The following is a 27163-nucleotide window of genomic DNA, read 5'->3' on the forward strand; positions in this document are numbered from 1 at the left end:
GAAGTGCAGAAAGAAGCACCAGAGGTGCAGAAAAAGGCAAACGTAGTGCAGCAAGAGGCAAAAGAGGTGCGGAAACAGACAAGAGAGGTGCAGAAAGAGGCAAGAGAGGTGTGGGAAGAGGGCTGCAGAAAGAGGCAAGAGCAGGTGCAGAAAGAAGCAACAGAGGTGCAGAAAGAAGCAGGAGAAGTGATAAAAGAGACAAGAGAGTGCAGAAAGAAACAAGAAAGGTGCAGAAAAAAGCCAGAGACGTGCAGAAAGAGGCAAGTGGGGTACAGAAAGAGGCAAGAGAGGTGCAGAATGAGACAAGAGAGGTGCAGAAACAGGCAAGAGGGGTGCAGAAACAGGCAAGAGGGGTGCAGAAACAGGCAAGAGAAGTGCAGAAGGAGGTAAGTGAACTGCAGAAATAGGCAAGTGAGTTGCAGAAACAGGCAAGTGAGTTGCAGAAACAGGCAAGAGAGGTGCAGAAAGAGGGGTGCAGAAAGAGACAAGAGGGGTGCAGAAAGAGACAAGAGGGGTGCAGAAAGAGACATGAGGGGTGCAGAAAGAGGCGAGAGGTGCAGAAAGAGGCAAGAGGGGTGCAGAAAGAGGCAAGAGGGATGCAGAAAGAGGCAAGAGGGATGCAGAAAGAGGAAAGGGGTACGGAAAGAGGGAAGGGGGTGCACAAAGAGAGAAAGGGTACGGAAAAAAGCAAGAGAGGTAGAGAAAGAAGCAAGAGAAGTGGATAAATAAGCAACACAGATGCAGAAAGAGGCAAAAGGGGTGCAGAAAGAAGCAAGAGAGGGGCAGAAAGAAGCAGGAGAAGTGATAAAAGAGACAAGAGAGTGCAGAAAGAAACAAGAAAGGTGCAGAAAAAAGCCAGAGACGTGCAGAAAGAGGCAAGTGGGGTACAGAAAGAGGCAAGAGAGGTGCAGAATGAGACAAGAGAGGTGCAGAAACAGGCAAGAGGGGTGCAGAAACAGGCAAGAGGGGTGCAGAAACAGGCAAGAGAAGTGCAGAAGGAGGTAAGTGAACTGCAGAAATAGGCAAGTGAGTTGCAGAAACAGGCAAGTGAGTTGCAGAAACAGGCAAGAGAGGTGCAGAAAGAGGGGTGCAGAAAGAGACAAGAGGGGTGCAGAAAGAGACAAGAGGGGTGCAGAAAGAGACATGAGGGGTGCAGAAAGAGGCGAGAGGTGCAGAAAGAGGCAAGAGGGGTGCAGAAAGAGGCAAGAGGGATGCAGAAAGAGGCAAGAGGGATGCAGAAAGAGGAAAGGGGTACGGAAAGAGGGAAGGGGGTGCACAAAGAGAGAAAGGGTACGGAAAAAAGCAAGAGAGGTAGAGAAAGAAGCAAGAGAAGTGGATAAATAAGCAACACAGATGCAGAAAGAGGCAAAAGGGGTGCAGAAAGAAGCAAGAGAGGGGCAGAAAGAAGCAAGGTAAGTGCAGAAAAAAGCAAGCAAAGTGCAGAAAGAGGCAAAATGTGCAGAAAGAGGCAAGAGGGGTGCAGAAAGAAGCAAGAGAAGTGCAGAAAGAAACAGCAGGGGTACAGAAACAGGCAAGAGGGGTGCAGAAAGAGGCTAAGATCCGCATGTCCCTGCAGCCATCCAGCCTGAAGAATCGTTGCCAACCCATTGCTGCAACTCCTGGCAGCAATTCCGGCCGTGGGGTGCCCAGTGATCCTGCGTTTTCGAACTTGATGAGCCTGCCGGGTCCCTCCCCTACAAGATGGCGTCCTCCGTGCGCTGACTCGTAGCACCTGAACTTCTTGGAGAGAGCTGCCCGGGCTCGCATCAGTGTGGCCGTGCTGGTGGGGATGACCTCTGAGGACACAGTGAGCAATCCATAGACGGTGAGCCGGAGAGCCCCCTGGGCGAGCGGTGGACTGGCCATCACCTGACACCCGCATGCAGTCCCCTCCACCAGCCAGGTGAGACTCTGCAGTGGCGGCCTGTTGCCGACAAATTCCTGTCCCGCTTGGTGTTGGGATCGGCCTCCCTGGCGCGAGGCTCTGGATCGACCTGCGATGATCGGAGGCATCCGGGACTGAACCGCTAGCTCCCCTGCGACGAGAGACGGAGATTAAAGGTGGTTGGGTCCCAGCTGCGACTGGACCTCAGTGGCCCACAGTCAGCCGGAGAGGCTATCTGGTATCCAGTGCACGGTGGACCCGGAGGTCCGGTGAGTGCCCGGTAGCGGGGGGGTGGGACTGTGTTGCAAGAGGCCCCCGAGCACTGTGGCTGGGTAGACAGATTGGTTCCTGGATTGTGCGGCGCGGAGTCTGGCCCCCACTGCTTCTGCTCACCTGCTGCGCTCCCATGATGCCAGGCTGGCCACTGGCGGGTTTCAAGGTCTGATTCTGCGCTCCTGGCCTGGGGCCATGAAGGTACTTCTGGCATGAAGAAGCACCTAAGGTGGGTGGAACTGGCCGCAGGCACCGAGCGGTGTGAGGTTCTAGGAGAAGGCCTCATCCTCCACCCCCCTGCCTAAGACTTGCGCTTGTAGCTCCTGGTGCTGCCCACAGGCCCTCCTATACAGAGGCCCTAGTTGCTGACCTCAGGTCTGAGCCTCTGTTATGTTGCCTCCTGTGTGAGGTAATGCCCAGGGGAGGTGGAACTGGTCTCATGCACCGAGCAGCATGAGAGCCAGGGAAAGGGCCTCCTCCACCGTCCGCCGCCTCCGACTGGCTTCTGTGGCTCCTGGCGCTGACTGTGGGTCTTCTAATGCAGAGGCCCCTGTTGCTGACCTCAAGACCAGGCCTCCATTACGTTGCCTCCGGTGTGCGGTAACGTCCAAAGAAGGTGGGACCGGCTGCATGCCAGAGCGGTTTGAGGTCCTGGGAGAGAGCTACTCCACCGCCCCTCTCCCTCCGACTTGCTCCTGTGGCTCCTGGCGCTGACCGTGGGCCCTCCAATACAGAGGCCCCTGCTGCTGACCTCTGGCCAGGCCTCTGTTACGTTGCTTTCGGTGTGAGGTAACGCCCAGGGGAGGTGGAACCGGCCACATGCACCGAGCGGCATGAGGTCCTGGGAGAGGGCCTCCTCCACTGACCCCCTGCTGCTGACTTGCTCCTGTGGCTTCTGGCGCTGACTGTGGGACCCCTTTACAGGGGCCCCGCTGTAGGAGACACGTTTGGGGCCCCTGTCCAACCGGTGACGGCCATGGGTCGTGACAAGCCAACCAAAACCCCTGCCACCCAAACTATAATGGATCAATTCACCACCATGGACTCTGGGGCGACTGGAGGGTACACGGATAAGGATGCCCCACCTGCTGCAAACCTATCTACCATCCTTTAGGCTATCCATGCCTCGCAATCCTTCATGGAGGGCAGGATTGCTGAAGTCTGGGTCGATGTGGCCCTCATCCGGCAGGACCTTCGAAACGCCACGGCCCAGATTAAAGAAGCCGAATCCCACATTTCCACAGTGGAGGATGAGGTTCAGCAAATTAAAGGCCAAGTCGCTCGTTTCCAGTCTCACACCCAGGATCTGCATCGGCAGACAGAGAATGCAGAAGACAGGTCCCGCCGCAACAACCTTCGCCTGGTGGGAATTCCGGAGGGTGCGGAACGGGGCCGGACGGCAGACTTTGTGGCGAAGTGGCTGTGCTCATGGATCCCCGAGGGCTCCCTGTCCCTATGGCTCACGATCGAGCGGGCACACCGCTCACTTGCTCCTAAGCCACCTTCAGGGGCACCCCCAAGACCGGTCATAATGTGAATACTCAATTTTAAAGTCTGTGACTCTGTTGAGGCCCGTAAGCAGTAACACTTCAAATATGACAATCATACGATCATGATCTTCCCAGACTACACTCGCGAGGTCCAGGGTGAGCACAGCTCATTTGGGGAGGTCAAGCAGAAGCTGCGCACTCTTAACATACAATACCGGCTCCTCTTCCTGGCGCGCTTGCAAGTTGTGTTCTCCAACAGGACCCTCTTCTTTGATAGCCCTGAGGAAGCATGGACATGGGCCACAAAGGAGCGCCCCCTACAGGCCGGCAACCTGAATCCATCACCTGTGATGGTAGCTGGAGCCGCCCGCCAGGAGGTCGCGGCCCCCCGGCCTCAGCGCAACTGCTCACGCAGACGCCGCAGTCAGAGGCTAGCCCACTCTGATTCACCACTGGACCCCTTTCACCAGTTGATGCCTGGGCTGCTCCCCAGGGGCTCCCTGGTCATGCGGAGATCTGGCTCCTCAGGCCGCTTGGACCCTGGGGGTGCCTCGCCTATCACTGTTGGACCTGCCGGATACAGACCTCTCACGGAGCCCGACGCTTCTCATGGGCCCCGCATGAGCTCATCTCTGCAGCCGGAGACGGCGCATCAGCTCAACACTACTTCAAATACCGATGGACTTGATGATGCACATCCTGCTATGAGGAGGGGTCCTCCACGATTCCCCATTCCCAAGAGTTCTAGTTTGGTTCCCTCTTAGTTTTCCATTGGACGACAGATGCTTCTGTTCCTGAAGAATAGGGTGAGGGTTGGGGAGGGTGGACTGTTGTCCAGAGTTGTATTGTTTGTTTTTGTTGTTTATTGCACCAGCACTTCTGCTCAGCTGCAAAACGAGCACGCAGTCATCAACGCTGTACATTTGCGCCCATTACACCGCACAAATCCACCACCGCGCCTATAGCCCAAGCCGGGTGTCCGACCCTTCTCCCAGTCTCTCCATGTCTGACAGCTATACCAGGATGGCATCGCTTCATATTATGTCCTGGAATGTTAACGGCCTCTTAGACAAGGTCAAGCGCACTGCGATCCCGAGATATGCCCAGCGGCACACTGTGGACATATTGATGCTCCAGGAGACCCACCTGGTAGGCAACCACTGTCCCTTGCTGGTGTGCTATGGCTATGGTGGGATCTGGCACTCTGGTTTTACCCGAGGATCACGGGGGTGGCGATCCTGATACGCCGCGCTCTTCCATTTGTGGCGCATAAAGTAATACATGACCCGGGGGGCTGCCTTGTTATCTTGGAGGGGAACATTGGAGACCGGTCCCTGAACCTAATCGCTGTATACTCCCCCCTCTCTCTGCTGTCCTCCACGCTTCAGCGCCTCGTTACGCTAGTAGCTGCCCTACCCCGGGGACGATTGTTGTTGGGGGGGACTTCAATGCGGTTATGGACTCAGGCCTTGACACTGATGCAGGCTCTTCCATCTCCCGAGTTACACGGTCTGCCCTCCTTTCGAATTGGGCTACTACTCTGGGCCTCGGAGATGCCAGGAGGCTCTGGCACCTGACCACTCGTATGTACACATCAGCCTCCCACCACACACATGTCAGGCTAGATTATCTCTTCCTGCCGGCCTTGGACTGTCTGTCAATTCAGGCCTTCACCATCCTTCCCAGGGGCTTATCAGATCACTCCCCAGTATCTATGCAGATGTGCAACCAGCTGGCGTCTTCACGCCCGATCTGGCGGCTAAACGCCTGGTTCCTCCAGGACAAAGACTTCCGGAAACAGATATGGGATGAGCGCCGCCATTACTTCTCCACTAATCAAGGCTCGGTATCATCTCCTGGCACTCTATGGGGGGCCAGTAAGACCACCATCCATGGCTTTGCCAAAGGCCAACTCAAACTCCAAAGTACGAAACAGGTCTCCCGCCTCACACTTCTGGAGGCCCAGGCTGTCCTGCTTGAAGCCCAACCACCAGGGAAAGAACAGAGGCCAAGGATCGGAAACTGGCGTTTCTGAGGGATGAGATCAAGCAGGCCTCCCTGAAGGCCGCTAAGCTGCTGTGGAGGTCCTCCGTAGCACAAGTGTACGGGTGGGGAGATAAAAATGGGAAGCTCTTGCATCATTTGGCCACCTACCCTATGGCCAATCATAACATTCCTGAGGTGATTGACTCGCACGGGGAGATCCAACAGACCTCTGTACGGGGAGATCCAACGGCGGCAGCCAAGTGCTTTCCCACATACTACACTACTGTGAACCAGCATCGGTCCCTACCCCGTTGAAACGGCATCGTAAAGTAGGAAGCCCGGCATCAGAACTCGACCCTACAGCGTCCCTGGCAACCCGAACTCCACCCCTCTGTCCTCCCTTACAGGAACCAATGGGAACCAGCGGACGACCAGAAACAAACTCCCTCGACCCCGGAAGTCCCTTCCTCTACCCGATGCCGGAACCAAGAAAAGCCGATCCCAAAGAAAGAAGGGCGTTCGATGCGGCGGACTCGTGGCAGGAGACAGCGAGCGGAGAACCCGAGAAGGCGAACAGAGGAGACGAGGAAGACGGAGCATTCGAGCGGAAGACCGGAGGCGAAGAAGAAGACATCTGGACCGAGGACTGGTGGAGTCCCCAGGACGTGGCTGGAGAGCGGCCGCAACTCGCGGAAGAGTTGCGGCGGGGCATGTGAGTAAACTGTCTCCATACTTCATTGGAAGGCGTGTGTATAGTTGTAAATAAGAAACACCCCACTTTGGAGTCACTCTGTCACTGTATGTAGATATTGTATAGCAGAACTATTTCACATGGGCACTGTTGTATAAAGATTCCCTCCACATACCCTTTACCCCTACACCCTCTGTCTCCCCCCCCTCTTTGTATCCCAGCTCCTCCCCATACCTCCCCTCACGTTCGCTTTAACCTCCCGCACCCCCTGGTGTTGGTGGAAAGACTGGGTCTGTCCAAATCTCGAGGACTAACTGCCCCTTGTCTTCTCTCATTTGTATATACCTCCGAGGACACCCTCCAGACCGGCCAAGACCAAGATCCGTCATCGAGAAGAACAACGCGGCCAAGCCCATCCCGAGCAGCTCTACAACAGTCAACCCGACAAGATAACTCTCAGCGACCCTTCCTCATCTGCACTATCCTTTGGATTCAGAGCTATATTTCGAACTACCTCTGTCAATCAATAAACAAGCTAAACCATAGCACACTATATCCGGCCTCCACGCCTGTTATTCCGGTCCGCCCTAAGCCCACGATCACAACTACTCTCTACTCGGTTCAGCCTCCAGATCTCACATTCCTGGAACTCCTCCAATGTAAACGGCTCCCCCTTCCACAGCTCAGTGAATCCGAGGCAGAGAAACTAGATCTTCCGATCACCCCGGAAGAAATTAATGACGCCATCTCACACATGGCCGTGGGTAAGACACCGGGGCCACATGGACTCCCGCAGGAGTTTTATGCATTCTATTGAGATACACTGGTTCCCCACATCTTAGAGACGTATCATGAAGGGGCTGACCCGGCTCCTTCCATCCCGAGATGGACCTGGCCACCATTGTAATGATTCCTATGTCTCAGCCTCCCTCGGCCCACTGCTCTGATTATCGCCCCATCTCCTTCATTAACTCAGAGCTCACAATATTTGCCTCAGTCCTGGCTAACTGCATACGTCCCTATCTGGATAAGCTGGTGCACCCAGACCAATGTGGGTTCATGTCTTCCCGAGGAACCAGGCACTGCCTTAGACGTCTCCACCTCGCTCTCGCGAATCAGCAACAATTGACTCCCATCTCTCTTTGCTGCTCGTGGACTTCAAGAAAGTATTTGATTCGGCGATATCTGTGTTGTCGGAGATGGGTTTTAGGACGCCCTTTTGCAACCTGGTCAGAACACTCTATTGTAAGCCACGAGCGCAGGTGATGGTCAATGGCGCAATTTCGTGCCCCTTCCCCATCCGGAGGGGCATAAGACACGGGTGCCCCCTTTCAACCCTCCTTTTCGCATTAGCGATGGAGTCCTTTGCTTCCCTTATTTGCACTGACCCGCTTCTCACGGGATGGCAATGGCCCAGCCTGACAGTGGATAAGATTGCCCTTTACGCTGACTATGTTCTGATATTCTTGTCAGATCCAGATCGATCGGGACCTCGGTGCCTCCTAGCCCTACACTTCTTTGAACGAATCTCCGGCCTCCAATTGAATTCGGCCAAATCGGTCCTGGTCCCTCTCCAACTCTCTCGAGAGTGCTTTGATTGGCAGTTGTCAATTCCCCTTCGGCGGCAGTCATACAACTATCTGGGGAGCTGGTTGGCCCTCCTTCCCGACCTCGCCTGGTCTCTCAACATCACTCCTTTAGTGAAACAGGTTTGTGCTGACCTTCTTAAATGGCAAACGCTGGCACAGAACCCTATGGGCAGAATAGCTCTTTTTAAAATGATGGTTCTGCCAACATTTCTCTACAAGCTTCAGAACACAGCCATCTCCTTCTCATGGTCATGGTTCCGGGAGATCGACGGTTTGGCCACCAAATTCTTATGGGGAGGTCAGATCCCACCCTTTGACGGTGGTCTGGGAATGACGAACCTATATCTATATTATCTGGCGACTCTGCTTCTTTCCCGGCATGACTGGTGTAATGGTGGCTGGTCGGACCCGGCATACAGCCTAGAGCTACATAATTTGGGTTTCTCCAACATTCAGGGGATGCTATATGGGAATATTATCTCCTACACTCTACCTGAGGTAACGCGTGTGGTGCTTCTGGCCTGGCGAGGTTCCCTGCACCACACCCACTGGTCGGGCAAATTAACCTGATATACCCCTCTTTGGTGCGGAACGCGGCTCAGGATTGTTGCCGCTCTCTCTGACTTTAGAGCTTGGGATCTCATTGGGATTTCACAGCTAGGGGATGTCTGGGGTGGGAGCCGCGTACGTGCTTTCCCGGACCTAAAAACTCTGTACATCCACGCCTCCCAGTTTTACCGCTAACTGCAGCTGCGCCATGCCCTCCAAGCTCACATCTCAGAGGGGACCTCCTTACACGAATATAGTCCACACGAAGCCCATGTCATGACTGGCAATTTGGGCAAAGGGGGGATCTCCCGCATCTATTGCTCCCTCACAAATAACACTCCCAACTCAGGGACAAGTGGGAGGGTTGGCTTAGATCCTTGGACGACGCTGATTGGAGGGATGTGCTGATGGCTCCCAAAACAGTCACAGCGTCAGCGTGGCTCCCACCAGTTCAAATATACTACCTACATGGTAACTTGGGTGTTATGTTTGGCCCTAACTTACAGCTCGAGGCCTTTGCAAACAAGACAATGGCCACATGTATGATGCTGCTCCGGACTCTGCGTAAGATCCTTCCAATGCTTCCGGCACCTGCTAGACCAGAGGTAGTGCGTAGTATTATTCTTAGCAGGCTAGATTACTGCAACGCACTGCTTCTGGGTTTCCCCAGCACCCTGATTGGTAAGTTGCAGCGCGTACAGAATATGTCTGCTAAGTTGGCCCTTTCGCGACTGCGCTCAGCCTCTTCTACTTTGGCGCTTCAAGATCTTCACTGGCTACCAATCCATCAGCGTATATGCTTTAAAGCGTCTTGCATAGTTTTTAGGGCCCTGCACGGACAGGGGCCTGTTCTGTTGCAAGAACTCTTTTCTTGGTACTCAGCAGCTAGATCTTTACGGTCTTCTTCGGCCTGTCTGGCGGTAGTCCCCAGAATTCAGAGGATACGGATGGGTGGCCGCTCCTTTGGTTATACTGCCGCTAAACTCTGGAATTCTCTCCCCCTGTGTCTGAGAAATCTGAGGGAACTTTCTTCCTTTAAAAAAAGGACTGAAGTCCCATCTCTTACCCAGGGCAGTGTAATCTTGTGATTGCGTAAAAGTTAGGTAGAGTCAAAGCGCCAGGATACCCTCTGGGTGACAGTCTGCGCTATAAAAGTACGCAATACATACATACATACATACATGCTACCTACCTCACACCATTGCGCCTTCAACATGTTGTGCTCCAACCTGATGCATCCTGTCCCCACTGCGGATACAGCTAGGCCGACTTTTACCACATGGTATGGCTCTGTCCCACAATCACGCACTATTGGGAGTTGGTAACAGGGGAACTCACAGAGGTTCTGGGTTAGGAGATCCCCCTTAGCCCGATGAAAGTACTCCTGGGTATTCCCGAGGGGCTAGATGGCTGCAGAGCTGAGAAACTCTGTTAAAACACGGCTCTGATGGTGGCTAAAAGGGATATTGCGGCCAACTGGCTGAACCCGACTGCTCCCACAATGGCGCGTTGGAGCAGGGGGGTGGATTGGTGCGCTGCTTAGGAGCGACCCATGTATGACGCCAGAGGCTGCCCAAAGAGTGTCGGAGCAAGTGGGTCGGGGTAGTAGAAAATTGAACATCCCAGAAGATCACTTATGGACTAGGGCTAAGACGCTGTTAAGTTCTGCCCAAATGTTGGACTTTACATGCTGGGGTACTAATCTCTCGTCTACGTTTTGAACTCACAAATGTACTAAGAGCTGGCATTGGTTTTCTTTGTTGTCTTTTCTAAAATTAATAAAATTAATTATCAAAAAAGAGACAAAGCAGTGAAATCCTCAATGATTTTCCCAGCAAGTTTGAGAGTGGAGGCAAAGAAATAACTGGTTCATTTATCTGGGGATATAAATCAAGCAGACTGGCCTGGAAAAAACTGAGAAGGAGAAGAGAAAAAGGGGGGCTCGCACTACCAGACTTGGAATATTATGCCTGGGCATTTCATCTGTCCCATTCCAGGATGCTACTTAAGATCCCCTGGGAAAATGCAAACGGGCTTATGTATAAGGCAATGTTATTGGGCTCGGACCTTCCAGTGAATGGTTTTCTTTTTAAGTTTGGCCACCAGAAGTTTTAAAAAAAAAATTAGACTAAAGACACTATGGGGCACCTTAAAAGAATGGTCTCAAATAAAATCCAAGGCCGGGATAGGATACCTATCCGAACATGCTCCGATCTGGGACTTACCTGGGCTATCACCACAAGAAGCTAACGCAGTTAAAAGAGTCCTACTAGCTGCAGGTATAACACAGTGGGGCGATCTGCTGGTTGAAAGATTACTTATGGGTTGGGATATTTTTAAGATTAGGGTAACATCACCACTTGCTTGGATAGTATACTTACAACTAGGCAGCTGGCTTCGGATTCAAACCAAGAAGAAAGTAATGATGGGAGAACATAGCCCTCTAGAAAACATCTTAGTTGAGAGACCTGCGGGAAGAAAAGAGGTCGCACTCTTCTACTGGCGCATTATAGAAGATGGAGAGCGTGACTTCAACCTCCCGGAAAAACTCTGGGGTGCAGAGGGTGAACTAAATATGGGGGACATATGGGAGGATTCTTTTACCCTCCTCTACAAAATCATTAAGCCAGCATGGCTGAGGCGTAATCACTTTTTCACACTGCACAGAGCGTATTACTCTCCCAAACGGCTTTCGAAATTCCAACCCGGGAAGTGTTGCTGCAAATGCTTCTTTCCAGCAGCTTCAGATCTCCATATGTTCTGTGAGTGCCCGAACATTGCCACTTTTTGGCAAGAAGTCAGGATAACACTTGAATCTATCCTCAGATTATCTATCCCTTGGTCATGGCCTTTAATCATCTTCGGTCTGAATAATAAATTCAAAGGTTTAGAGAGAGAGTTTTTATTCTATGCCATCTTATTAGCAAGAAGAGAAATCTGCAAAAACTGGGTCAACACAAATCCTCCAACGCATGTAGAGTGGCTGTCTTCACTATATGCAGCATCGAAGGTCGACCTATCGAGAACATGTAGCCCTCGATCTCTGAGATTTTGGGACCTTTTGATCAATTGGAGAAGGGATAGTTAGCCAACCCGGGGTTTTTTTTTTTTGTTTTTTTTTTCCCCGGGTCCGACGATTAGGCCTAAAAATATCCCTGTCCAAATGGAGGTACCGTACAGTTAATGGACAACTGGCCGAACCGGCCCGAAGGGAGAATCTCCATCCAAGCTCTGCTGGTGACATCGGGGCTGACTCTCTGGGTACCGGGAGCTTAGTCCTAGGCTCCTTGGTGCTACAGGGGGGTCGGGCCTCGTGTTATTGCGGCTAGGAGCACAGTTGGATCGGCTATATGGCTAATGAGGACAAAAAAAAAAAAAAAAAAGAAATAACTGGTTTCTTTGCCACCCCGGTTGAAGTTTTGGACTGGCTTGAGGGATGGCAATCACAGGGGGGCAGCGGACACTAAGAATGACGGAGATGGCGAGGACACCACTCCGAAAAGCCAGCTGGACAAGCAATGAGGGACTCAGACCAAGACAGAAAGGACTCACCGCAACAACAATCTCTATGAGCATTTATATTGCTCCTTGCAATGTTTACTACTAACACTAACCGCTGCGGCTAAAGTAAAAAACACTGTGACAATGCTCATTGTCACATAGCTGTGCTTTACAATGGACTACACTGGTGGGTTATCGAGCAGGCCCTCATATCTTCCGGGCCCAACATGGAGAAGGGCCTGGCCAAAGCCACTGTCCCCTAATGTTAACCCTTTTTCTTCCATTATGAACCTCTGGTAACACTCAGTTTTTTGTCTGGGGAACAACGGGTGGCATCCATAGTGGTCTACGATATTCTTCAGAGTTTTATGTTAGGTGGGGACGACAGGCATTCTGCTACGTTGGGGAGACAGGCAGTTCTTGGTCCATCTGGCAGGGAGGCGGGGAGAGGGGTTTGGGTTTATGGAAGGGGGGAGATGGGTGAGGGGTTCGTTCGTTAGCATTGTTTTTCTTATCATTTTGATTAAATGGACCAAATTTCCTTGTACTCCACATTGATCGATCTTGCATAGAATATGTGGGTGGTCTGCTCTTATTTGAATGCCCATGGTAGTGCAACTGAGATGGATGTTGAGAAACATTGCAAGGTAGATGGAGAGGATGGCACACACAATGACCACTTCTGACATCAGGCTCTTGTCCTGGAACGTAAATGGTATGAGTCATAGAATTAAGCGTGGAGTGGTACTTCAGTATCTCATACGTCATTCCCCAGAAGTGATCCTTCTACAAGAAATGCACCTCATGGACAATGCTTGCAAGGCTCTGGACCATTGGGGATATAAGGTGGTACTGCATGCAGGGTTCACTTCCGGTTCCAGGGGCACGGGAATAGTCCTTAGGAAGGAACTCCCCCTCACTATCAATCAAACCTGGTCTGATCAGACTCAGGAATGTGGGAGGGCGCAACAGTCAATATCCGATCTGTATATGTACCCCTGACAATGCACAGCGTCAGCTTCTTAGACATGAGAAAGCTTCTGCTTGGGCTCCCTTAGGGCCAACTCCTCCTGGGGGGAGACTTCAACATGGCTCTTTGTGACACTAGAGATCGTAGTCCCCCACGACCTTTCCGTTCCCAATTGGCAGACCTCCTCACGGCCTTAGGTATAGCTGAAATTTGGCAGGCACAAAACCCAGCTGCACAGTACTTTACTTTGCATTCCGGGGCCCATGCCAGCCTTTCCCGTATTGATTTTATTCTCACATTGGCCTATTGCATCCCTCGCTTCCTTGATGTACTCCATTTGGCAATGGTATGGGAGGTATATAGTTTAAGAACGTTGCAACCTCGTAAGGTCATCACATTGAATCACTAGTACCTTAAGATCCATGGCGTTCGTGAACGACTGGTAAAAACCACAGAGCAATATTTTAAAGAAAATGTAGAATAAGTAAAATAAGTAAAATAACCTCAAATTATTTGGGAGGCTTAAAAACCCATCATTAACAGACAGGCACTTTCCGTGACAATCGGGCACCAAAAAGAGAAAAGGGATGTGTGGAAAATCTTGAGCAAGACATATCAGACCTTGAGGTTAGTCTGGTAGGAGATGAGACCCAAGAAGTCCAACATAATCTGAATCTCAACAGCAGGAATATTGGTATCTGGTTACAGAGGCGACAAGGGTCAGGCCTCCCGCAAAGCAGCATCGCAACTATGAAGTAGGATATAAAGCAGGGAAACTACTTTTTCGGTTAGATAGATGTGAGAGGGCTAGCCACTGGGTTACCAATATTCACTCGGACAATGGAAAGCACCTGAGAGATCCACAAGATATTGCTGATGCTTTCGTGGCCTACTATATTCACTTTTAACTCTCCCATAGGCACGTCTACCAAGGAAGACTTAAGTATTCTTGGCTGACTTACACCTTCTGACTCTCTCGTTAGAGGACAAAACTCTCCGAGAGTAAACCCAGGGAGGGGGAAATAATGCTGGTAATTCGTAATATTCAATTGGGTAAGTGGATGGGACCTAATGGTCTCTAAATAAAATTTTATAAACTCACGCCTCTACAATACCACCTCAGTTGTTTGGGATGTATATGGATAGCCGTATTAAGGGTATTCTTCCCAAGGACCAATGACTAGCTTCCATAGTAGTAATACATAAACAAGTTAAGCCAACCAACAACTGTACCTCCTATCAACCTATCTCACTGTTCAATGCAGAAGCAAAAACTCTGACCAAGCTCTTGGCATCCAGTCTCATTCAAAAAAATAACTAAATTAGTGCATCCGGATCAGACTGGCTGTAGGCCTGGCAGAAGTACTGCTCTTAATTTGCGGCAAATGCATGGAGTGCCGGGTCGAGTTGACATGATTCAGGAAGATGCTGTAGTGCTGTCACTTGATTCTAGCATTGCCTTCAATACAATTCAATGGCCATACCTTTTCGCTGCACTGAACTTGTTAGTCTTCTGTCCCAGCTTGGACTCCTCTACTCTGGACCGCTGGCTCAGATAGTTCTGAATGGCCAGAACTCTTGGACATTCCCCCTTCAGCCCGGGACTACACAGGGATGCCCTCTCTCTCCTCTTATTTTTGCTTTGATCCTTGAACCCCAGGCTGCTTGGGTCCGGATTGCATTGGACAGAGGAGTGCAGATGATATCCTGCTGTATATCGCCGCTTTTCAAACTTCAATTTATAGAACATTAGATATTTTTACCAATTTAGGCAAGTACTCTGGACATACTATTAATTGGTTCAAAACCATGGTATATGTCTGTAGGGTAAATGTAGAGTCAGATGGATTCCACTATCTAGGAATCTGTTACAACTGATCCTATGTTGTTCCGCTCTAATAACCTTAGGGTCCACTGTTAAGTCTTAAAACTGATGTCCAACATTTCAAGCCACTCCCTCTTTCACTGCTCGGGAAGAGCGGCATTGTTAAAAATGATGGCATTACGACGGTTCCTGTACGTGCTGCAAAATACACCAGTCCCTATTCCTGCTGCCTATTTTAAAACTATAGAGGGCGAAGTTAGAACCATGTTGTGGGAAAGCGGGACCCCTCGTATAGTCCTTACCAAGTTAACACGAGATTGGTATGATGGAGGTAAAATTTACTCGGCGGCAGAGCTAGCAGTCATTAACCTTTGGGTTCATCAAGCTAGCAGTCATTAACCATTGGGATCATCAGCCAGCGGATGACCCAGCATATCGCATAGATCGTCATATCTTACACCCCGGGTGGGTACCTGCGTGCACTTTGCACTAGTCCTAAGCCCCTGGCCCTCACCGGATCAACAGCACTTACGGCCCTAATTTGGTGCACAACACTCAAAGGGCTTGGCTAGGAGGACAGGATTACCTAGGCAATACCTCTATGGGACTCTGAGAGGTTAGATACATTGGGGAAAAGACCAGGTTTTGATAAGTGGGACATCATAGGTATATCCAGTGTGGGGGATATCTGAGCCAAAGGGACGGTAGTCTCACTTTCAGAATTGCAAAGAGAATATGAGCTAGCACCTTTAGAAACCTTTTGCTACCTGCAGGTTCAACACGCACTTTGGGCGGTGATCCCCCTGGGGGAAGTACTGCTGGAATCATCACCTTTGGAGGATAGATTGTTAGACAAGCATATAAGCCACAAAGTGATCTCCCTCACCCACAACATGTAAATAACTCCACAGATAACCTCTTTCCCTTGTGAACCTGCTGGGATACCGAATCTGGGTGGCCTGGCTGATAACGACTGTCATGAAGCTCTTGTTTACCCCAGGGAAGTGGAGTTTCGATCACGGTTTAGACTTGTCCAGCTAAAAATACTCCACAGGTCTTACTTGTCCTGTAATGCATTGGTTAAGATAAGCAAGGTGCCTGATACTGCTTGCTGTAGGCGGTGTGGACAAGAGGATCGTTTTTCCATATTATTTGGGAATGTCTTGCCACCCAGGCTTATTGGAGGTCCATAGTGGCTTGTATGAGTAGTGTGTGTGATGGCGACCTAACACCCTCTGTGAAATGGTGTCATCTTTATGTTTGGGAAGCTACAGACCTAAGGCGTATGGAACAAATCTGGGTAACTTTGAGCTTGGTGATTGCTAAACATAATATTGCCCATCTGTGGGGGCGGAGTCCCCACTGTGCCTCAGAAGGGCATGGACTGGTGTATGGTGGCAGAGAAAACATGGGAAAGAATCTGTGGCAAAAGGAATGCCTACAGGGGTAGTCTGTGTGCCCCATAATGATGTCCTTGAAAGCTGGAAATCTTAGCTATATGGCCAGACACCAGAATGTGATTACAATACAACATTGGAAAAGAGGTAGTTCTGAGACGGGCTGTACTGTATGCACGTACTCAGGCATAACTTTTGTGGTTTATGTGTCGCTTTTTTTCTATTATGTGGCAAAAAAAAGAACTTTATAAATAATTTTAAAAAGATCATTGCAAATGCTGCAGTGATATTAACAATGACGTAATAGAAGATGTTATGAGTGATGTAATATGGGGGAATCAGCAATGTATGGCAAGTTGTAGTTACCTTAGAGCACAAGTTGTAGTTACTTTAGATACCTATAGCTGGTGAATGTATTGTTTTTTTAGATTAAAATGTAACCTTGTTAATGAACATTTCACCTAGCTTACTTTCACCATTGTTTTTTCCCAGTGGATTTCAATTGGTAATATTTTATTAACATGTGTAAAGTCAATGCCCTGCCACTTATGGCCAAAGGCCCTGCACGGCGGGGGTTGGCCGCAGGCAGCCAAACCCACGCTGAGGCCAGGCCCTGTGGCTACTGCAACCACAATCAGCCAGCTAATCCCTGGCCGCTGTGCCTGTGGCTAACTCCCCTGTAGGCAGCCAAAGTCCGTGGAAAGTGAGGGGCTGGCCATAGGGCCTGGCTGGTGGCCAACTCACCCAAAGTCAGTTAAAGCCACGCACAGCCTTTGTCAACAAGGCATAGGGTTGGACTTCGGGCCCCGGGGACCCCATTCCCAGGGACATATATAACAAAAGGGAGGTGGGGCAGGAGGGTCTCCTGCCCTGAGCCTAAATAGCCCCAGGGACTCCATCCGCTGGGGCCAGATGTAATAAAGCGGAGGTGCCGTGCAGCCTCCCTCCCAGAGCCTTATCAGGCCCCGATGCCCCAACCGGGTCTGCATGTTACTATAAAAAGGAGGGAGGCTGCGTGGCCCCATCTCAGGCCGTGAGGATCACCATTCCCCAGGAAAGGTGCCCCGGTGCCCACCCGGGGCACCAAAATACCACATGTTGGTGGCTGTGGAGGAAGCCCAAGTACCCCTGCAGCCCCAGCCAGGTCTGCGCATGCTGCGGGAGCCAGCGTTGCTCCTGCCCGGAGACAGGAACTGTTTATGCTTACTCCCTCCAGGTTGGAGCAATGGGTGTTCTATTTCTCTGCCAGTATCAGTGCCAGCAGGAAAACAGAACACAAGTTTGTTCCCAGCTGTATGTTTGCTCCAGTCTGTCAGGAGATTTACAAATGCTCCTGCTAGACAGGAGTAAACATGTTTCCCTGCCTGTGCTGGTGTGGGCAGAGAAACTGCTGTGTCCCGGGGGGGCGGTTGGCTCCCAGGGGCACAGTCACTGAGTCGACCCCGGGGCATGATGTTCCCAGGCCTTTGAAGGCTCAACTTTATTTAGGTTACGGAGGATGGGGTCCCAAGGGCGTCCTTAGGCTCAGGGAAGGGGCTGTGTGCCTCATTTCTCTTTTTTCATGAAATTAGCACCAAGGGTGGGGTCCAAGGGGCCACAATTGGCTTGGGGAGGAGGGCCTCTCCTCTTAATTAAATATACCCACCCCAGGGGATGCGGTTCCCTGGGACCAAAATGAGATGGGCGAGAGAGCCATACTCACACCCCCTCTTAATATAAATGAAAAAAATGGCAGACTTTTTTTTTTGCTGTGATCTGGGGAATCGCAGCAAAAACCACAGATTTTTCAATGTATTTTATTTTGTCCATGGAACAAGTTACTTACCTTCGGTAACGATATATCTGTAAGAGACACATATTAGTTATAGATTCCTTACCTTCTGCATTCGTCGTCAGCGTCGTGGTTGCTGGGATGACGTCACAGTATCTACTTAGATGCCGCCCTCGCGCACTGACGTCAGTTATTTACATGACAATCCACACCAGAAGCGCAGAACTATGCAAGGCACTGACCACTGGTGCACAAAACTAGGGCCCTAAAAGGAAGTACTTAATCCTAGAAGTCAGATCGCAGAACGGGGAGGATGGGTGGTGCGGTAAGAAATCTATAAATAATATATGTCTCTTACAGATATATCGTTACCGAAGGCAAGTATAGATTAGATTCCTTACCTTAGAATAGATACTCCAGCAATACCAACTCTGGAGGTGGGTCTGTGAACCAAGTTCACTCCAGGAAGTCCTGGAGAACAGAACGGCCAAAGAAGCTGTCTCTCCGGCCTTTAAAGTCCTGGCAGTAGGGTTTTTTGAATGTGTGCACAGATGCCCACAAGGCTGCCTCGCAGAGATCACTAAGGGGAACTCCACGTCCCAAAGCAATAGTGGCTGCTGTCGTCCAGGTGGAATGGGTGCGCAGTCCTACTGGAGGCTCCTTCTTTGCCAAAGAGTAACAAGTTTTAATACAAAGAACGACCAACCAAGAGATGGTCTGTTTTTGCATGCCCAACATTTTTTGGCACCCACATAGCCAACAGAGAGTTGGTCATCCACCCGGAATTGTCTGGTGCGATCCAGATAGAAAGATAGCGCACATTTTGGATCCAGACGGTGGAGCCACTCCTCCTCTTTTGAAGGATGCAGCGGTTGAAAGAAGGTGGGAAAAGTGAAGGATTGACCAATGTGGAAATAAGTAACCACTTTGGGAAGAAAGGAAGGTCTGGTTTTAAGACAATCATGTCTGGATGAAAAAGCCAGAAAAGGAGGCTTAGAGGACAGAGCCTGAAGCTCACTCACCCTGCGAGCAGAGGTGATAGACACAAGGAAAGCAGTCTTTAAAGTTAAAAGCCTGAGAGGACAGTTATGTAGTGGCTTGAAAAGAGTCAACATAAGGTATGTCAGAACTAAGTTCAAGTCCCACTGAGACATTATGAAAGGAATAGGAAGAAAGAGGTGAGTAATGCCCTTAAGAAATCTATTTACAATGGGATACTGGAAAAGAGAAGGCTGATCAGGCAGCCGAAGAAAGGCTGAGATGGCTGAAAGATAGCCCTTAAGTGTGCCCACAGCAGAGTCCTGCTGGGCCAAAGAAAGGAGGAACAAAAGAGCTTCAGAAAGAGGGGAAGAAAGGGGATCCACAGCCTTTGCTGTGCATCATGCCACAAACTTGTTCAATCTACAGGTGTATACTATCTTAGTGGAGGGACGCCTGGCTGCCAAGATAACATTACAGCCTTCGGGAAAAAGGTCAAAAGCTGTCAGCTGTTGCTGCTCAATCTCCACGCAAGGAGGTGGGGGCTGGACAGGTTTGGGTGGAGGCCCACCCCCTGCTGGTGCGACAAAAGATCCTCCCGAAGAGGCAGTCAGATCGGAAGATCGATGGCCAGATGTAACAGCTCTGGATACCAGAATCTTCATGCCCAATCAAGAGCAACAAGAATGACTCTGGCCCGGTCGCACTTGACCTTCTTCAGCAGTCTGGGCAGAAGTGGTACATGCAGAAAGGCATATAGAAGACCGCAACTCCACTTGTGAAGCGTCGCCGAGCGAGTGCCGCCTTGGAAATTCTAATGTGCAGAACTGCTGACATTGCGAGTTCTTTTCAGTGGCGAATAGATACAACCAAGGCTCTCCCAACTGCTGGAAGAGACCTTGCACCATCTCTGCCTTTCCCATGTGGCCGCCCCATCCCAGAAGTGATGCATCTGTCACCACTATGAACTCCGGTTGGGGAAGGGAGAGGGATCTTCCATTGACCCAATCCTGGTTTGTTAGCCACCGCTGCAGTTGGTGTGCAGTGCCCTACTTCTGGCACAGGGATGTGCCCGATAGCTTTCTTGGCCAAGAGAGCCACAACTTCCTGGCGGTTATGGGACCAGTGATCCTCCGACATGCGATGGAATTGAGGTGGCATGGATAGAGGAGTAGTCTCGAAGTGGAGGGAGCAGTCCCTTCGGAATATCTGCCACTACCCACCTGTTTGACGTGATGTTTTGCCAATGGGGGAGGTGATGGGGAATCCTGCTGCTCACTGGCGATGGATGGGCCTGAAAGGCCAGACTAGGTGGGTTTGGAGGCTGCTGCAAGGGGGCACTGGTAGAATGGCCCGCCCACTGGCCCCCTGACCCACAGCAGTGGGATCCACATCCCTAGCCCGCAGAGGCTTGTGCAGGTCTATGGCTCTGGGCAGAACGTCGCGGGGCACCCCTTCCGTAGCTACGAAATGGGCGAAAAGCAGACTGCTTGGGGTGGGGGGGGGCGGGTATGGAAGCGAGGCCTAAGGAACTGGCCGTAGCCCTAGAAACCATAAAGCGCTCAAGCGCGTTGTATGCCTTGTCACCAAACAGGCAACAGCCATCAAAGAGCATGTCCAAAAGTGTTGCTTGCACATCACCCTAGACGCCAGTGGACTTCAACCAGAAGTAGCGCCTCAGTGCTCCCAACTTGGATATCGTCCTGCCCAGTGAGTCGGCGGTGTCCAGCCCACACCGGATGGCGAACTTCGCTGCGTCTCTCGCTTCGGCAACAGCGCGGGAGAGCACGGCCTGGGACTCCTCCGGGCACTGTAGCAGCACCTTCGCCACCGTGTCCCACACTGAGTGGGAGTAACAGCCCAATAGACATGCGGTGGTCACCGACCGCAGTCCCAAGCTGGAGAAAGACAACATCTTCTTCCCAAGGTGGTCCAACTTCTTGGATTCCCTATCAGGAGGTGCGTCAGGGAATGCGCTTTGGACGTGGACGCTTGGACTACCAAGCTCTCAGGGGTAGGATGGAAAGAGAGGAAAATGGCATTGCCCAGGGCCAGGCGGTGGCTTCGGGCAATCATCCTGTCCACAGGAGCCCTTGTGTTGGGCCTGTACCAAGTGCCCAAAAGGATGTCCGTAAGGGCCTCATGGAATGGCAGCAGGGGCTCCGAAAAGGCCGCTGCCAGCTGAAGCACTTCAGTCAGGAGGTTAGTCCTGACTGCCACCGTACGAAGCTCGAGGTGTAGGGCCTTAGCTGCCCTACGCAACACCACTGCGTAAAACGCACCCTCCTCCGTAGCCACGGTAGCTGGAGAAAGCATGCCAAGGTCTTGGGAGGTATCCCCAGACCACTGGAGGCACCCAACTCCTCTCGCCAGTCCAGTTCCTCTAACTGGTTTGCAAGTGTCCACAGACCCCTACTAGTCAGCTTACCCTCTCCTGGTAGCCAGGGTGGTAGGAAATATCAGGGGAGAACAGGGGTACAAAATTACCAGTCGGAGCCGGTCCCGACGTCGGACATGGACCTCAATGAGGGGGAGGTCTGGGCCGACGCCAGCTGGGTACGCAACTGGCATCGGAAGTGTTGTCACTGGATTTGGCGCCAGAGGAGGTGTCACAAGGTCGACCGATGGCGATATGGATCCAGGCCTGGATCCTTGGGGGCCTGCGGCACCGGAGCAGAAGCTGCCGGCATCGCCCCCAACCGAGGCCTGGGGCATGCCGGCGCAGTCGGGCTGTCGGAAGATGGAGTGCAATGCTTCGTAAAAGCTTCGAAGCTGGGCAGGGGTCGCTCTGGCTCCCGGAAAAGGAGGGAAGAGCCGGAGTCGACCTAAAAGGCTCCGTGGCCGGAGCCGGATGACTACTTTCTGCTTCCCGCGGTGCATAGGCCGACGGAAAAGCGAAGAGCGACGATTCCTCTTCACCTTCTTTTTGTGTTTCGACATACTCGAAGATGAAGACTTCGATGACCAGATGTGGTGGTGGCTCTGCAACCGGTCCCGCGACCTCCCTCTTGCCTGGGACCTCAAACGGCAGGGAGCGGACTGCCAGGCCTCGAGAAGCTTTCAGGACCGCTCCCGCAAAGACTTCCTGTTCATGGCCCAGCAGTCGGAGCACGACTTTGGGTCGTTGTTGGGCTTTAGTCACCAAAGGCACATGAGGTGCGGGTCCGTGACCGACATCAATTAGTGACAGGAGTCAAAAGCCTTAAAGCCGGTTGGACGTGACATCCCTCCGTGCACCAAGAGTTGATCAACTCAAAAAAGGTGTCGCCAAAAGTCGCAAAAACTGAGGCAAAAAGTGACTTGAGGTACCGCTCTCTCCGGATCTGCATTGGCTGGCGCGGAAAAAGAAAGAATCGACGTCAGCGCACGAGGGTGGCGTCTAAGTAGCTACCGCTACGTCATTCCGGCAACCGCAATGCCGAACGTGGAGTCGACCGACACCACCTATCTGCTACGGGGTTCTGCTACAGAAAGATTTCTCTGGATCCAGTCTGGCGCCTGCGGGTAATTCTAGGGTAAAGAATCTATAACTAATAGTCTTGTTCAGATATATATATTTTTTTACTTCTGGACCTGTAATTGCTGCCACACATTTTTTTTATGTTGCCTGCAGCCAATCAGAGCGTCTGCTCCTGCGGGAGTCAAGCGAATTGGACCAAGAGAAAATAAAACTTCCTGGGCAATCAGAACGCTATATTGTTGAATTGCCACTCCCGCATGACTCTTGCAGGAGTCTCTTGAACCCAACAGTTCAGATACACAAATATTTTGTACCTTTATTTTTCAACAACTAATTAACGGATTTACACCAAATCTAGCTTCCTGCTAAAATTGGTGTCATTCCATTCAGCAGTTTTGCGGTAGCATGCATTTACTTTTTGGGATTCCCCCCTTTTTTATCGGCCCCCGCTTGAAGGATCAATTTCCAGGAAGAAGCTGAAGTGGACAAATATTTTGGGGGAAAGTTTTGTGGAGATTCATCAAACGTATCAAAGTTTTTAGCAAACCAAAAAGCGACTTGTCTATGGAAAAGCAGGCCTTGGAAAATATATATATATATATATATATATGCACTGAAAAAAACCATAGGTTTCAGCCACGTTATAGTTAGGAATTAGCATTTATAAAACCTTAGAAATTCACTGAAAAAACCATAGGTTTCATACATGTTATAGGTAGCTGGACATTTCACTCAAACAAAACCATTGAAATTCCCCCGTTATAGTTAGTTCAGCTAACTATAACTCGCGCGCCCGCAATGCACCGGTGCTGACGTCACAAATAACATCACTCATGACATGGTCAGTGACATCACTGATGACATCTCAAATGACATCACTGATGACATCACTGATGACATCCTCCTTGTGAAAGAGTGGCAGACCTCCTCTCAGCGTAATATAACCCTTGATACACACATTCAAAAATATGCCAACTATGTCAACTATGCCGACGACACACAGCTTGTCTTCTCCTTTGAAGGCAAGCAGGCGGTCTCCCACGAGGTGTTCCATCGTTGTATGAGTACCGCGGCAGCATGGCTGGGTAACAACTCCCTGCAAATCAATAGCATGAAAACAGAGGTGTTACATTGTTCTACGGACCGTACCCCTAGGCCTTTACCATTGGATTTCTGGCCCCCTGATTTCCAAGGGACTGCCTCTCCTGCTGAGTCAGTACGTAATCTGGGCGTAATGATCAGCTCTAATTTGCAGCTGGAGGTAGCAGTGAACAAAACAGTGGCCACATGCATGGCTCTGCTCTGTTCGCTGCGGAAGATTCTACCCTTGCTCCCTTCTCATGCCAGACCAGAGGTAGTGCGAAGCATAATACTAAGCCGTCTTGATTACTGCAACGCACTGCTTCTGGGGGCGCCTGTTAGTCTATTGGCGAAGCTGCAACGTGTGCAGAATTTTGCTGCAAAACTAGCATTGTCACGCCGCCGTCTGGACTCCTCTGCGGAGGCTCTTAAGGACTTGCATTGGCTGCCAGTTCTGCAGCGTATTGATTTTAAGGCCCTATGTTTGGTGTTTCGGGCTCTTCATGGGCAAGGCCCACTTCCATTACAGAATCTTTTTACCTGGTACATCCCAGGCAGACCGCTTCGGTCAGCCTCTGCCTATCTGGTATCAGTTCCAAAGTTTAAACGCTCCAGGATGGGCGGCCGTGCCTTCAGGGTCACCGCAGCAAATCTGTGGAACTCTCTTCCTCTGGACCTGCGGAGTATGGCTGATCTTTCCTCTTTTAAGAAAAATCTGAAAACCTACCTATTTCCCAGAACACTGCACTAGACCATTTCGGATTCTGGTAACATCGTGTATGTCATGATTATCTAAGCGCCAGGATGCCCGTCGGGTGACAGAAAGCGCTATACAAAAATATCTATACATACATACAGAATCAAATTTTTTTTTTTAAATGGAGATACCAATACCAGTTAGAACAACCTATTCAGTAATTCCAAAATCTACATACACATCCACTCATTCACCAACAGTTCTATATAGAGTATGCCCTGGGTGGGCGGAGTATGCCCACTCAGGGCATACTCCGCCCCGAGGACACCAACCCCCGGGCATGGGGCTTTTTTTATTTTTATTTTTTTAAATTAGATGGGGAGCTGCTTTGACCCCCTCCTGTGGCCACCTTTGGCCCCGGGGACCCCATCCCTGGGGGCCGGCCTTTTAAAAAAAGAAAAAATTGGGGGGAGGGGAGCAATGTGGCCCCCCTCTCGGGCCACTTCTGGCCACGGGGACCCCATCCCCCTAGGCCTGGCCCTCTTCATTGGGGGGTGGTGAGGGGATCCCCAAGCCCCCCACTGTCCCTGATGCGGGAAGCCGGCATTGCTTTTCTGCATGGGGAGCAGCTACCATGCTGCTCCCCATGCAGAAAAGCAATAGTCTTTGGTTTTTGAAAGAGAGAGCAGGTTTCCTGCTCTCTCTTACAAAAACCAAAGAAGTGTGCTATGGCCCTACCATACCAAACAGCAGTGTCCCGGGGATGGGCACCCTGGGACACTGCAGGAGCCGGCCCTGGGGCGTGGCGGTCCCCAGGGCCATCAAGGGCTCCAGGAGGGGGGCCGACCGGCCCCCCTCCCAACAATTGTAAAGCCTGGGGGGTGGTGGTCCCCGGGGCTGGGGGGTCCATCACGGACCCGCCTATTTTAAATATTAGTGCCCCGGGGAGGTGGCGGTCCCCAGGGCGAGTGGGGGGGCTTGAGCCCCCCCACACAGGTCTTTAAAAAAAAATTTATTCGAAGCCCCGGTGGGTGGCGGTCCCCGGGGCTGCAGGGGGGCCCCCGCATACTTAGTAATAAAGCCCCGGGGGTGGCGGTCTCTGGGGCTCAGGGGGCCTTAGAGGCCCCCATCATCAATATCAAAGCCCCGGCACAAGATGGCTGCCAACACTTCCTTGTTTGGAGTTTTGACAGCCAATTAGCATTCAGCTCGTGCTCGGGAATGTACGCGTACTGTAAGCTTACGGTAAGCTTACGGTAAGCTCTTCAAAATATATCTATGATTTTACTTTTGATTTTCTCAGGAACTACTGAACGGATTTACACCATTTAACAAAAAGGGTGATCTGCGAACCAAACTCTACCTTTTTGCCAAATTTGGTGTAATTCCGTTCAGCCGTTCGGGCTGTAGCCCTGGCTAAAGGTCCTATGGAAAATTGCATGTGGAAAACACGTTTTGGGACCCCCCTTTTTTCTCGGCCTCCACTTGACAGATCAACCCCAAACTTTCAGGGAAGGAGCGGAGCGGAGCAGGCCATCTTCTTGGAGAATTTCGCAAAGATTCATCGACCAGCGCCAACGTTATTCCAAATAGAATGTTGCGGATTTCCTATGGAAACTAGGTCTAACCGATGTAGACAACTAGTCCATGGAGGTGGGCAACACATATACTAAGAAGGGTGTATTTTGCGTAGGGCAGTAGAAGAGGTCACAACTACTATTGGTTGTTTAAAGGGTTTTAAAATAGATCTGCTCTATTGATCTTGTTTTGTACATCTGGTGTTTCTTTGATATTAAGTGTGTGGAGTGGTTATCTCTTGCACCTGGATGCTCTTCAAATGAAGAAATACTTGACAGTGTTTTTAATTAATTATTCATTTTCCAGTCACAATGATAGCAAAAGTAGCATTTCCCTACAGGTTCTACCTTTCTGGAATTTAAAGCAGTTTTAAAACAGTTTCACTCACAGGAAGGAGACTCCTCAAATCGTACACACACATTGGCCGTTTTACGACTCTCAGACAGCAGTTCTTCATCCTCCTCTTGTTCTGTGCGACGGTGCCGATAGCTGTAAAAAAATAAAAGATTAAGGGCTTTTCCATAATTACCATATTTTCTCCTTTCCATCAACATCTATGGAACCCTTCCATAGTTAGTGCTGGAACAAATAACATGGTTAGAAGAGTACCCGTATTCTTTACTAGAGTACTGCCCAATGTTTGCTATAAATTGGTTAAAGTTACATTTATAGTGGCACCAGCACTCTGAGCCGTAGGCTCTATTCCTACATCTAACATATAGATAAGATTCAGAATCTAAAACTGCTTCAAAAAACTGTGGTTAAACACAACTATGTACAGTTGGAGACGTGTGGGCCCCAAGTAGGTTCATAGTTAGACTACCTGTCCAGAAATGCTTAGCACTATCTCAGTTCCCTAAACCATGTCAGATAGAATACAAAACTATTTGAAAAAATGAGGGATTGAAAGGGAAGAAGTGCTTGCTATAGGCAAAAGTCTGAGCAGTAGCACCATTTGAGTTAACATTAAGTGAGGCCTACATCCTGCGCTCTCCTATTGTCAATTTGTTTTATTTATGCATGGAGCAGCTTCAGAACCTGCGTCCCATTTCGCTCCTTCCGTACTTTGCAAAACTTGCAGAAAAGACTGTCAATAAACAGCTTTCCGCACATTTTGAGGCCAATGGCCTGCTTCATCCCACCCAGTCGGGTTTCCGTGCTCTCCACTCAACCGAGTCTGCACTACTTCTATCTATCGAAGCCCTGCGGAAATACGTGGATGAAGGGCAAACAGCGGCACTAATCCTGCTCGATCTGAGTGCCGCTTTCGACACTGTGGCTCATCACACACTGCTACAGTGTCTGAAAAAGGGAGGAGTAGTGGGCAAAGCGTGGGACTGGCTGGAGTCTTTCTTAACAGACCGCAGCTTCCAAGTGGCGCAAGGTCCTTTCCGATCCAAAGAAATCAGCCTGACTCAGGGAGTTCCTCAGGGCTCCAGCCTT

General features: G+C 50.7%; 1 protein-coding gene across 4 annotated transcripts in view; it reads right to left on the bottom strand.

Annotated features, from left to right (window-relative positions):
- The window catches only part of SMARCA1 (SNF2 related chromatin remodeling ATPase 1), a 2556005-nt gene that overhangs the window by 1793178 nt on the left and 735664 nt on the right, over nucleotides 1-27163 (bottom strand). For all 4 annotated transcript variants that reach the window (XM_078688758.1, XM_078688761.1, XM_078688757.1 and 1 more), the window contains one exon: nucleotides 26109-26209. In XM_078688758.1, the coding sequence (XP_078544884.1) occupies nucleotides 26109-26209 (101 nt within the window). The remainder of the gene's footprint in view (nucleotides 1-26108; nucleotides 26210-27163) is intronic.

This window comes from Lissotriton helveticus, chromosome 4_1 (assembly GCF_964261635.1).
Source record: "Lissotriton helveticus chromosome 4_1, aLisHel1.1, whole genome shotgun sequence".
NCBI classification, from domain to species: domain Eukaryota; kingdom Metazoa; phylum Chordata; class Amphibia; order Caudata; family Salamandridae; genus Lissotriton; species Lissotriton helveticus.